At 34.5% G+C, this 11,993-nt stretch overlaps 2 protein-coding genes and 1 pseudogene across 2 annotated transcripts; all 3 read left to right on the top strand.

Annotated features, from left to right (window-relative positions):
- Positions 1-1,208: 1,208 nt before the first annotated feature.
- Positions 1,209-5,487, top strand: LOC139515534 (uncharacterized). Its single transcript, XM_071305109.1, has 2 exons — positions 1,209-1,733; positions 5,162-5,487. Exons 1-2 carry the CDS (start codon positions 1,412-1,414, stop codon positions 5,485-5,487), a joined length of 648 nt encoding a protein of 215 aa, XP_071161210.1. The 5' UTR covers positions 1,209-1,411.
- Positions 2,538-5,162, top strand: LOC139518189 (uncharacterized; annotated as a pseudogene).
- Positions 5,488-8,418: 2,931 nt separating the features above from the next.
- Positions 8,419-8,856, top strand: LOC139515535 (nuclear apoptosis-inducing factor 1-like). Its single transcript, XM_071305111.1, has one exon. It carries the CDS (start codon positions 8,419-8,421, stop codon positions 8,854-8,856), a length of 438 nt encoding a protein of 145 aa, XP_071161212.1.
- Positions 8,857-11,993: the final 3,137 nt, after the last annotated feature.

Consider the following 11,993-nt stretch of genomic DNA (forward strand, 5'->3'; position numbering starts at 1 on the left):
ACAAAATCAATTGAGTTATTTCCCCTCCGACATATATATTATAATTAATACTGTTCTATCCTAAATTATTATTATCAATATATATTTTTGTTTTATAGTTCTGGCGTAACAATTCTTTGCAGTACGAAAATTAATCTTTTATTATCATTATCAAAGTTACTTTCATAAGGGATTACAATGGCTTCTCCTAGCTATAGATGAATGGCCGTTCTGACTCTTATCACATTAAAGGCAACATATTAAATGACATTTGAACTTTTGCAGGTACCATTGCAACATATTTTGAAGTCTTAAAAAACCCAATAAATAGATAACCTGGAACTATAAGACTGTATTATTCATGTAAGTCCAAGATGCGACAAATTGTCTTTAGATAAATAAATAACTGTAAACTTGTTTTCTCAATATTGAAAAGCATTATAGATTTAAACAAAAGGATATCGGAACAAGATAAGCCATATACGATTTAAGTTAAGATAACGTAATTGGCAATCAACTCATTCACATTAATTGTCCCTACAGAATGATTTTTCTCTCTTTCTACATTTTTCATTTTATTTTAAGTACTATACAAATGTGGACACATATCAGTTTGGATGTTTGACAGTGCTTTCTGACAAAAAAGAGTTTTTTCTGGTATATATAAAGCGTTCTAAGCTAAACTGTGTTGCATATATTATATACATGTAGTAACAGCAAACCTGTACCAAACACTAAAATAATAGAATTTATGTAATATACATAAATTCGGTTATTCTAGTGGAAAGTTTTAATATCGTCCGTTGCAGTGCTCTCCTTTATAAATGCATATATTGTCGATAAGCTGTATAGTGGTGACGTCAATTTGACGTTAGCGTTCTTTTCAACTTTGAGCTGCAAGTGAACAAACGTGTAATTACAATACAGATAGAAGTATTTTGAAAATATCAAGTTGAATTACTATAGTGGATATTAAAGTTGGTATTTTATATATGTTTAATAGGCAAAGAGATATAATGGATAATACAAAAAATTGTTTTAATTAAAATATTGTAAAATAGTTAGAAATTGTTGAATTTCGAAACGGCGTGGCCGCCACGTAGTGCCGAATATGAAATAAAAGGAAAAATATTTAATCACAATACGACTTAAGTTAAAGAAATGATATTTTTGTGGTGACTTTATATTTGGTGAATAATTCACCCAGTGATTCTGCTCCGGAAGTAATTATTTCGTAGAACACGACATACTATCATTATCAATTCAACAAAAACGATAATACATCGTTTGAACGGCTACAGCTTTAAGATATATTGTCATTGATTAAAGACTTTTTGTTACACACACAAACAAAACGAATAAATTTGAAATAAGTAAATAAATAAAATTAATAAAAATAAATGAATAAATAAATATAATTGTGAGTTTCAGTATGTTGAGAAGAGGTACCAGGAAGCGTACAGCATCAGCGAGAGCTGGAGTAAGAAGGACCCCGGTGGTGTCGAAGGGAGTTTCGTCACGGGCGTCAGTACAATCATCTATGACGGTTACAAGGCCTGAGGCTATCTATTCAACACATGACGGCGCTGCCATACCAACAACTGCAACATTATCAACGACAAGAATGTTGATGCCAACATTTTCCAGTAATCAGGACAACTCCGTCCACATTCCGGACATGTTATCATGGCAACCAAGACCAGCAATAGACCCCCAGCCAACTGTTGATAACACGCAGTTTGTGTCACAAACAGGTAATGTGACCAATAATGATTATGTACAAATTCCCAATAGAATTGAAAGTGTTCATGAGAACCTAGGCATAAATGTAACACAGTCAATTAAAGAAAAAATATTGAAAGGGGAATTCATAGATTTAGCTTGTCTATTAAATAATTCAGTCAACACGGGTTCTGACAAACAAAAGTTGACATGGGCTCAAGGGGAATTCATTTTACAACCCATTTCTCAACAATCAAAAATTACAAATATTGAAAAGTGGACAGATGCTTTCATCATTTTTATTTATATTTATTGTGCGGTGCACGTAAACCGATTTAAGGAATTGTTAAAATACATGCACACAATACGCCTTGGGGCTCAAAGAAACCAAGGTATGGGTTGGAAAAATTACGATGAGCAATATAGACTAAGAAAAGCTCATGAACCATCCAGTTTATGGAGTAATATAGACAATGAGCTATGGTTGTTATATATGCAACCAGTGAATACTATCTCAAATGTGTCCTTAAATGTATCTAATAGTAATATTCAAGACAGTAGTGGTCATGGGAACAAATGCTATAGTTATAACTATGAGGGAAGCTGTTGGAAAACACCTTGCTTTTATAGCCATTTGTGTTTAAGGTGTAATGGTTCACATCCAATTATAAACTGTCAAAGACAACTGGGAAATGTGAGACCACATGTTGGTAATACACAATATAACACAGGCTCTCAGTTTCAGTTTCGGGCACCCGGGGCTCAGTATAGAGCAGGGCCCCAGTTTCAATTTCGCCCAAGGAGCGCCGAGTCAAGAGTCAGATTTTCCCCAAGAAATGCCACACAGTTCACACAAGCAAGATCTAGACCAAATATCAGAACTATGGCGACTTGGTAGAACCCCTATTAAGATTGGTGTTTTGAAAAATATGCTGAGGGCATATCCGCATGCAGGTGTAGCAAAAGAATTATATGAAGGATTTTTATGTGGTTTTCGTTTGAAATATTCAGGTCCGAGAATTTCTTTTATTTCCAAAAATTTACAGTCGGCAAATTGTCATAAAGGTGAAACGTTGGATAAGTTAGATCAGGAGGTAAAAGCGGGTAGGATGGCTGGTCCTTTTTTAGAAAAGCCGATTTCTACTCTTAGGACTTCTCCTATCGGTCTAGTACCAAAAGAGAAAGGTTGGAGGTTAATATCTCATTTATCATATCCGGAAGGTTCCGGGGTCAACGATTTTATTGATCGCGATGAATGTTCCGTTCAATATGCATCTTTTGATGAAGTTATACAAATGGTCAGCTCACTCGGAAAGTCGGCATTGATTGGGGTACGGGACATAAAGTCCGCTTTTCGTTTGCTGCCAGTGCACCCATCAGATTTTGAATTGTTAGGGATTTATTTTGATGAAAAGTTCTTTGTAAATAAAAGTATGGCTATGGGATGTTCAATTTCATGTAATTTATTCAATAAGTTTTCGACCTTTTTACACTGGTTAGTAGTTGAACGGAGTGGAGTGAAATCACTTGTGCATTATTTGGATGATTTTTTATTTGGAGGCCCTGAGGATACACCTGTATGTCAAATGATGCTAGACACTTTTTCAGATATTTGTGAGGAACTAGGTGTTCCGATTGCTTCGGAAAAATCAGTTGGACCTGTAACATCTTTGAAATTTTTAGGATTGGTCATTGACACTGTTGAAATGGTTGTCAGAATACCACAAGACAAATTGTTAAAGCTAAAGTCTTTACTTGAACCGATTTTGTTGAATAAAAAGATTACACACAAGGACTTAGAATCAGTAGTGGGTTTGATGGCTTTCTGTTCAAGGGCGATTACTTCGTCTAGGGCTTTCCTTCGCAGGTTTTATGATGTCATAGGGTCTATAAAAAATAAAAAGCCTTTTTATTCAATTAGAATAAATAATGATCTCAGAGAAGATGCAAAAATTTGGCTGATTTTTCTGGAACATTTTAACGGAGATTGTTATCTATCAGAAAACACTTGGATAACAAATGAAACGTTGCATTTGTACACTGACAGCTGTGGTAACTCTGATTTAGGTTGTGGTGCATATTTTGATGGTAAATGGGCACAATATAAATGGCCGGAAGCATGGTCAAATATGCCAATCATGAGGGACATTACTTTTTTAGAGTTAGTTCCAATTGTTTTAGCTATGTTTATATGGGCATCAAATTTCCAAAATCGAAAGATTTTATTTCGAATTGACAATATGGCATTAGTTAGCATTATCAATAAAAGAACTGCCAAGTCGAAGCGTGTGATGGCATTTATTCGCCCCCTTGTTCTTTTTACAATGCAGCACAATATTCAGTTTAAAGCACAACATATTGATGGTTGTAAAAATGAAATTGCAGACTCGATTTCTCGTTTTCAGTTGAAGAGATTCCGGGAACTAGCACCCGGGGCCGAGTCGGTTCCAGAAAACAACCCAGAAGAGTTCAGAGATTTGATATTGAGTTTGAAACAAACAGATTAATTAATTGTTCGCTTGCTCCTAATACAATTCAAGCTTATCAACGAGCTTTAAATGCTTTGGCTAAATTTAGGGATAGTTTTGATTTAGATCATAGTTTTCCAATACCATTGAACCACATTACTCAGTTCATTGCATACATGTCTTGCTTGGACATGGGGCCTCATCTACGGTGAAATGTTATATTTCAGCCATCAGTTTTTATAATAAGATTAATAATTACGAAGATATGTCTCAATTATTTGTTGTAAGGAAAATGATTGATGGAATGGCAAGGTCAAAGTTAAAGAGACCTGACAGTAGATTACCTATTACTATAGATCTGTTAAAAAATATTATAAAAATTTTGCCCGCATTTTGTAGCTCCAGATATGAAGCGGTCTTATTTTCTAGTGCTTTTTCAATGGGATTTTTTGCATTTCTGCGAGTTGGTGAAATGACAACTGCATGTGGCAGGGAAGGGTCTAATCATGCCATTAAAATTGAAAATGTGGAGGTTACTAATCATAATATAAAAATATACTTGGCGTCTTCAAAAACAGACCAGCTAGGTCGAGGGACTTCAATTTTTGTGGCCCGACAATCAGATGTTGGAATTTGTCCGGTAAAATTACTGCAAGAATATTTAAAGATTCGACCTCGAATTAGTGGTCAATTATATTGCCACTTTAATGGCTCTCCAATGACTCGATATCAGTTTTCAGGAATTCTAAAACAAGCCCTGGGGTATATTGGTTTTGATCAATCAAAGTATGGGACGCACTCATTTAGAATCGGTAGTGCTACTTCAGCAACTATGCTTGGTTTTTCTGACGAGCAAATTAAAGTAATGGGTCGTTGGAGTTCTGATACTTTCAAAAGTTATATACGAATACCACAATTTTGAATAAATTTCGTTGAATTTGATGGTCAATTTAGTATATTTCATGTCAATACATACATGTATTAAATTGTAGGCCAAGAAGTGTCAGTATGGATAGTAGGCTCATCTTTGATAAGAAATGCATTTGTACACGCAAGAAGTAGAACAGGTGGTGTAAATTTAGGTCTCCATAGAATAGGAGTCAAAATTTGGTGGCAAGGGTATGGTGGCATGGGTTTAAAAGATTTGGAATCGACAATAAAAAGACTGATGAAATATGAAAAAGCGCCGAAATATCTTGTCCTTCATATTGCTGGAAATGATGTGTCGTTCATTTATAAAAGTTTTTATGTTCAAGACTTACCGTGTATAACGCCACATGCGGGGTGTCGGCTATGTTTGACACAGGGTGACGGTTAATGCAGGGTTCACACATTGCCGATTATTGTTCCCGTTTGAGATCAGACAGCGATAGGACACGAAAAGTGAAAAAGTCGGAGTAATATCTTCAATTATCTGGAATGTCCTATCATTGTCTGAACTCAGTCGTTTAAGTTCGTAACAGATTCCTTCGGGTCGTGAATGGTATGAATAGTTCCGCGAAGCACCCCGACTGTTAGGTTCGTCGGTCCCGTAACATTAGGGGAAACTCAGTCGATTTTGTCTAGTCGGATTACAAGCGTGACTATGTCGTGACAGATTCTGCTGTATCGGATCAAAATCCTAACAATGTTCTGTGTTTTCTGGATGGTGTCCTGGGGAACGGGAATAATCTGGAGAAATTTTTCATTGCTGTTTTTCTGCCGATTGAGTCCAGATTGCATCCAGATCTTGTCGATAGGTTTAATTCATACTTGTTTGAACGAAGCAAACAAGTTAAGGTCAATAACGTCATGACTAATACTAAATGCATAAAAACTGGGGTACCACAAGGTTCTATCCTGGGCCCTCTGTTATTTGTTTTATATATCAATGATTTACCACTTAATATAGAACATTCATTATGTATGGTTCGGAGTTTGGTGTGACGTCCATTATCACTGTACTATTATGCATATTTTAGGGGCCAGCTGAAGGACACCTACGGGTGCGGGAATTCTCGCTACATTGAAGACCCATTGGTTGCCTTCGGCTGTTGTTTGCTCTATGGTCGGGTGGTTGTCGCTTTGACATATTCACCATTTCCTTTCTCAATTTTATTAATAGATTTATATGCAGATGATTCTACATTACATTGTAAAGGTAATAATTTACTTCAGTTAACTTCTAACCTTCAAAATGATATTCATGTAATTGAAAACTGGTGTTCGCAAAATTGTATGAAATTAAATGCCAAAAAGTGTAAATCAATGATTGTTGGTTCAAAACAAAGACTTTGTTCAACTGGAAACAGTTTAGATATCAATATTTTAAATGAACAAATAGAAAATGTAGATTGTGAAAAACTTCTTGGTTTATATATTGACAAAAACCTAAATTGGAATCAGCAGATAGATAAAATTTCATGTACTATATCAAACAGAATCAATTTATTACAAAATATAAGAAAATATTTATCTATGCATATACGTATTATCTATTTTAATGCTTATATTCTGCCATTATTTGATTATTGTTGCAATATATATATATGGGGAAGCAGTTGTGAAAGTGGAATAAATAAACTTAATAAGTTATTAAAGAAATCTGCTAGGGTTATAGTAGAAGCTGACATAATGACATCATCCAGTTTATTGTTTAATAGTTTACGCTGGTTAAATGTGGAAAAATGCATTCAATACCAAAAGGCAATACTTGTATTTAAATCATTAAATGGTATGGTTCCTAACTATTTACAAGAAAATTTTCATTTTACTGATAATCAAAATTATAACTTACGTTAAGCTGATGAAAAACTATTAAATCTTCCAAAACCAAAAACAATTTTTTTAAAGAAAACATTTACATATTCAGGTTCTCAAATATGGAACAGTTTACCAAATGAAATAAAAATGAGTAATACACTTGTATCTTTTAAAACAAAATGTTACAATTTTTTTATCAATTGTGCAAATTAATATGCTTTTTCATTATTATTTAAATACAATTGTATATTGTGTATAATATAACTTTATAATACTCTATGTACTTATAAATATGTTATTATTATTTTGAGGACTCTCAGGAAGATTAGTTTTAACTAATGGGATCATCCTCTTGAAATAAAGATTATTTATTTATTTATTTTATTTATTGCGAACCGTCTTTGCCGAAACTGTTCCGGAACAGTCCCGTTATTAATACGAAATTCGTCAATGATACCAACGTCAGAGTCCCGACAATTACAGAATACAATACAACTGGGCTGTTTGCAATAACGTTGCGCACGATGTTCCTACAACACGACGTTACACCACCACGACGTCAAAGAGAGTTTTCTGAAAAGTTTGACGTACATTTATTCAATTTGCAAGTTTCATTTGTCTTTTTAATGTAGTTGGTTGATTCTAAATCTGTCTCTATTAATTTTTTGATGTCTATTTACCATGAATTTATTTACCTCAAGTTTAGGAAATCGATTAAATATTTTTTACCCTTAATTAAGTAATGAACTTGAAGGAAGGAAAAATGGGACAGAAGTATACAGTTTTCAATAAATGAATTATAACAAAACTTTAATCGCAGGCAGCTAAAATTGCATGGTGCATATCATCTGTCATTGTAAATATTTCATATCTTGATTCAACCCTAGTAATACAAATATATCCGACACTCTGCAAGTAAATAACAACATATTTACCCTTGATTAATTTGAATTGAATTGTATTAAAAATTTGCTTGACACATAACTAACTTGTCGAAATACAACCATTAAATAAAATTATTATAACCCGATCTTGAAAATTATTTTCCCGGTCATTTGAAGTTGCTTGCTTTTAAAATGTACTAATCTTCTCCTGAATCGTCCGTATTATACGGGGTTGCATTAATTCAATGAAACTGTTTTGTCGCTGTTTCCGATAAGTCTTTCAGTTATCTCCGTTTCATGCACAACATGCACCGTGGTTTTTTTTTTGACAACCAGCAATTTTTTTTTTAATTTCACCATGCGATTCGTTTTAAGTATCAGGGGCCGGTTGTTCAACTTGTCGTTAACTTAACGGTAGCGTTAGCCTTAACGTGTCGTTAAAAAGTTTAACGTGGCGTTACTTAACGGAAGGTTAAAAAGCTGTTGTTCAAGTTGATTTAACGGTAGCGTTAGCTAACGTGACCGTTAACAAATCTTAACCTGTCGTTAAATTTTAACTATGGTTTAGAGGCTATTTTAGTTACCCATAATTCAGATTTTCTGAACTTCCCCCATAAACAAATATGGCCGACTTGCCTTCTGCTAGTGCATGCAATCAGTCTAATGTTAAGAAAACAAGGGAAAGAAAGCCAAATTTTTCGGAAACAGAGATAAATCTTCTCCAAGATGAGGTAGAAAAAAATTATGCAGTCATTAATGACAAATTTGGAAGTTCTTTGACAAATAAAAGAAAAACAGCAGTCTGGGGAAGAATTTCAATGATGGTGTCTTCTCTTGGTGTTGCCCATAGGTCAGCCAAGGAGTGTAAAGATAAATGGGGCAACACCAAGAAAGAGGCAAAGAAGATCTTTTCTGTCAACAAGAGAGACCAGGGGAAAACAGGTGGTGGACCACAGGCTAAGCCAGTGAGTGTGGCAGTGAACAGAACCATAGATCTGTGCAAGGACTCTGCTTCCTTCAAGGGCATAGGAGGTGTAGAAAGCTGCATCATTGGTATGTAATATTTTGTCTTATCAATTTAAAGTTTCTGTAGATCTTTCTCTGGAAATTTCTAAACAGTTGTGCTTTTAATATGCCCTAGTTGAAGGAACAACATCGATGTAGAGGCAAAAATTGATGTCCGCCGATATCACTATGGACCCAAATTATCGTTGAAAACTGTTGAAATAAAAACTGTTCCTTTGTCATACCCCAATGTATCTCCAATAACTTGCAAGAATGAGCCGGATGCATAGAAACGCAGTGCAATACATACTTGCTGTTCAACAGTCAGTGCTGTTGCTTTATTAGTTGGCCTCCTGAGTCTGTCTTGTAGAAGATTACAAAGGTAAGCAATTGAGTCCTTGCCAAATCTATACCTCCTTCTAAGTTCATCATCATTTAAATTTGTTAAATGTGAAATAGTTCCTCTAAAAACTCTGTCCTTTCTGGGTCTCAGTGGTGGCATTAACAAAGCAGCCATTTTCTAATTATACCTTGGTTAAATGGTTTAACGCTGCTACCTACCATCGTTAAATTTCACCCAAGTTAAGAACATTATAACGGAGCGTTTAAACTAACTATGAGATGAACAACAGGATTAACGAGACGTTAAATTTTAACGATACGTTAGCAAAATTTAACGGAGCGTTAGTGCTAACGACAAGTTGAACAACCGGCCCCAGGAATATACAATGGAACAAATTTTGCACATGTAACGTCGAAAAAAAAAGCGTTTGTTGGATTTTTCGACGTTTGGACAAAATGGCTACCGTTTAAAATGTTTCTTAGCATGTTATTCCTGTAAGACCCAAACATGCAGTTAATAAAAAAAGAATTTAGACTTTATGTTCTTTTCGTGTATCTAACTTTTGTTTTGGTACCTCATAAATTACTTATTGAAATATCAGGTAAAAAACCCGAATTAATTGCTTGGACAAATGAAATATCAACTTGGACAAAATGGCTACCGCTTGAAAAACGACTGTGTAGAGATGGTTTTATAAAATCTACAATTTTTGAACTCACGAACAATGAGGCAAATGTTTGTTCTTTCGGTAGATGTTATAATTATCTCACATTTTTTAGACATTTTTAGCTATGTCACTTATAAAACTACCTTTCAGCTGTTAAGTCAACGAATAACGTCATTGGACATTTTTCTTATTCCAGCTTAATATGCAGCCACCGAGTCCAACAAAACTCGACAAAAGAACGGCTTTAATTTAACCAAGAAATGACACACTTCGTTGCTTCTGCCAAGTTTCGGGAAGATCAGAGAATAAGAAATAGGATCACTATACATAAGAGATAAAACAGTTGTTCAAAAATGTAACGTTGGACATCCGTTTTTTTTTCACATAGCTTTGTTGTTTTAATCCTCAAATATACTAGATATTACTAAGCATATATATGACCAAGAGCTATAAGAACATAAAGGAAAACATATACTGAATTAGTTTTTATAGTGTCTGTTAACATTTTATTTTGTTTTGCGGAGGAAATTTTGAAGATTCAGTTTTAAATCATAGGGGTTGTAGGAACAGCGTGCGTGACTGTAATGCGATAGAACTGACCGTGATAGGATTACGTTCCGACAGTACCTGATCATCCCGAGTATGTCGACAGTTTACGAACGGATAACTTCCGTCAGCGTCGGTTCACTGTCTGATCTTTGTTGGATTGCATTCGGTAGAATCGGGACGCAGTGGTGACAGACTCGGTCGAATTTTACCATTCGAAAGATACAAATCGGATAAGAAGCGGATTGAGAACGGGATTATCGGGACAAATTCGATTGGTAACGGTTGAATATCGACGCTTCCTGAACAATATCTGATTGTTGTCGTGATTAAATTATTGTTTTTACAAATTTTATTTAAAGTTTGAATTTCCATCCACGATTCACAGGATTTTGATCAGACTTTTGACAAATTTAAATTGGGAATGGTCCTGTCAAGGACGGCAGTAAAAATCGTGAATGTGTGACCCCAGCTTTAGAAGCGATGAAAAACGATGAAGGAGAGTTCAAGTATCAAAATTTCATATTTGAGAATTGTAAGTACCAAATAAGGTATTACACGAAAGGAACCAAAACATAATCTATCTCCAACAAGCAGAAGCAGACGTTTTAGGTGCTTTGTTTCCTCAAACACCTCTCCCTAGTTTTCCGTGTTAAAGATTTTGAGGCTTCATATGCAAGTTTCAAGATAAAAAACTACTTTTAATAATTTTTTTTATCTCGTATGATTTATACAAATATAAATTCCTATCATAGAATTTTACTAAATACTAGCTTTTTTCGAAAAAAAAATCGTTTGTTTTAAAAATATAATTTGTCTGGACTGGATTGGTAAGGGCTTACGTGGTGCAACATCAGCACATAAGAACAAACTAGAAAAATAAGTTGGATGGACTTGAATCATTAGGTCGACATGAAGGACACAAAACAAAACTTAACAAATGAAAGACAACAAACAAAGGCAAAGTAACGACATGAGTTAAGGCATGCATGTATCGAGTATGTTATAACTAACAAACAAAGTAACGACATGAGTTAAGGCATGCATTTATCGAGTATGTTATAACTAACAAACAAAGTAACGACATGAGTTAAGGCATGCATGTATCGAGTATGTTATAACTAGTTAAGGCATGCATGTATCGAGTATGTTATAACTAGTTAAGGCATGCATGTATCGAGTATGTTATAACTAACAAACAAAGTAACGACATGAGTTAAGGCATGCATGTATCGAGTATGTTATAACTAACAAACAAAGTAACGACATGAGTTAAGGCATGCATGTATCGAGTATGTTATAACTAACAAACAAAGTAACGACATGAGTTAAGGCATGCATGTATCGAGTATGTTATAACTAACAAACAAAGTAACGACATGAGTTAAGGCATGCATGTATCGAGTATGTTATAACTAACAAACAAAGTAACGACATGAGTTAAGGCATGCATGTATCGAGTATGTTATAACTAACAAACAAAGTAACGACATGAGTTAAGGCATGCATGTATCGAGTATGTTATAACTAGTTAAGGCATGCATGTATCGAGTATGTTATAACTAGTTAAGGCATGCATGTATCGAGTATGTTATAACTAACAAACAAAGTAACGACATGAGTTAAGGCATGCATGT

The sequence above is a fragment of the Mytilus edulis genome, chromosome 3, assembly GCF_963676685.1.
Source record: "Mytilus edulis chromosome 3, xbMytEdul2.2, whole genome shotgun sequence".
In the NCBI taxonomy this organism is placed as follows: domain Eukaryota; kingdom Metazoa; phylum Mollusca; class Bivalvia; order Mytilida; family Mytilidae; genus Mytilus; species Mytilus edulis.

Bases quoted from the DNA above. Each gene is read 5' to 3' on its own strand.
- LOC139515535 (XM_071305111.1), top strand. From the start codon at position 8,419: ATGGCCGACTTGCCTTCTGCTAGTGCATGCAATCAGTCTAATGTTAAG.
- LOC139515534 (XM_071305109.1), top strand. From the start codon at position 1,412: ATGTTGAGAAGAGGTACCAGGAAGCGTACAGCATCAGCGAGAGCTGGA. The intron at 1,734-5,161 runs GTAATGTGACCA...ATTAAATTGTAG, and splicing joins GCAGTTTGTGTCACAAACAG to GCCAAGAAGTGTCAGTATGG.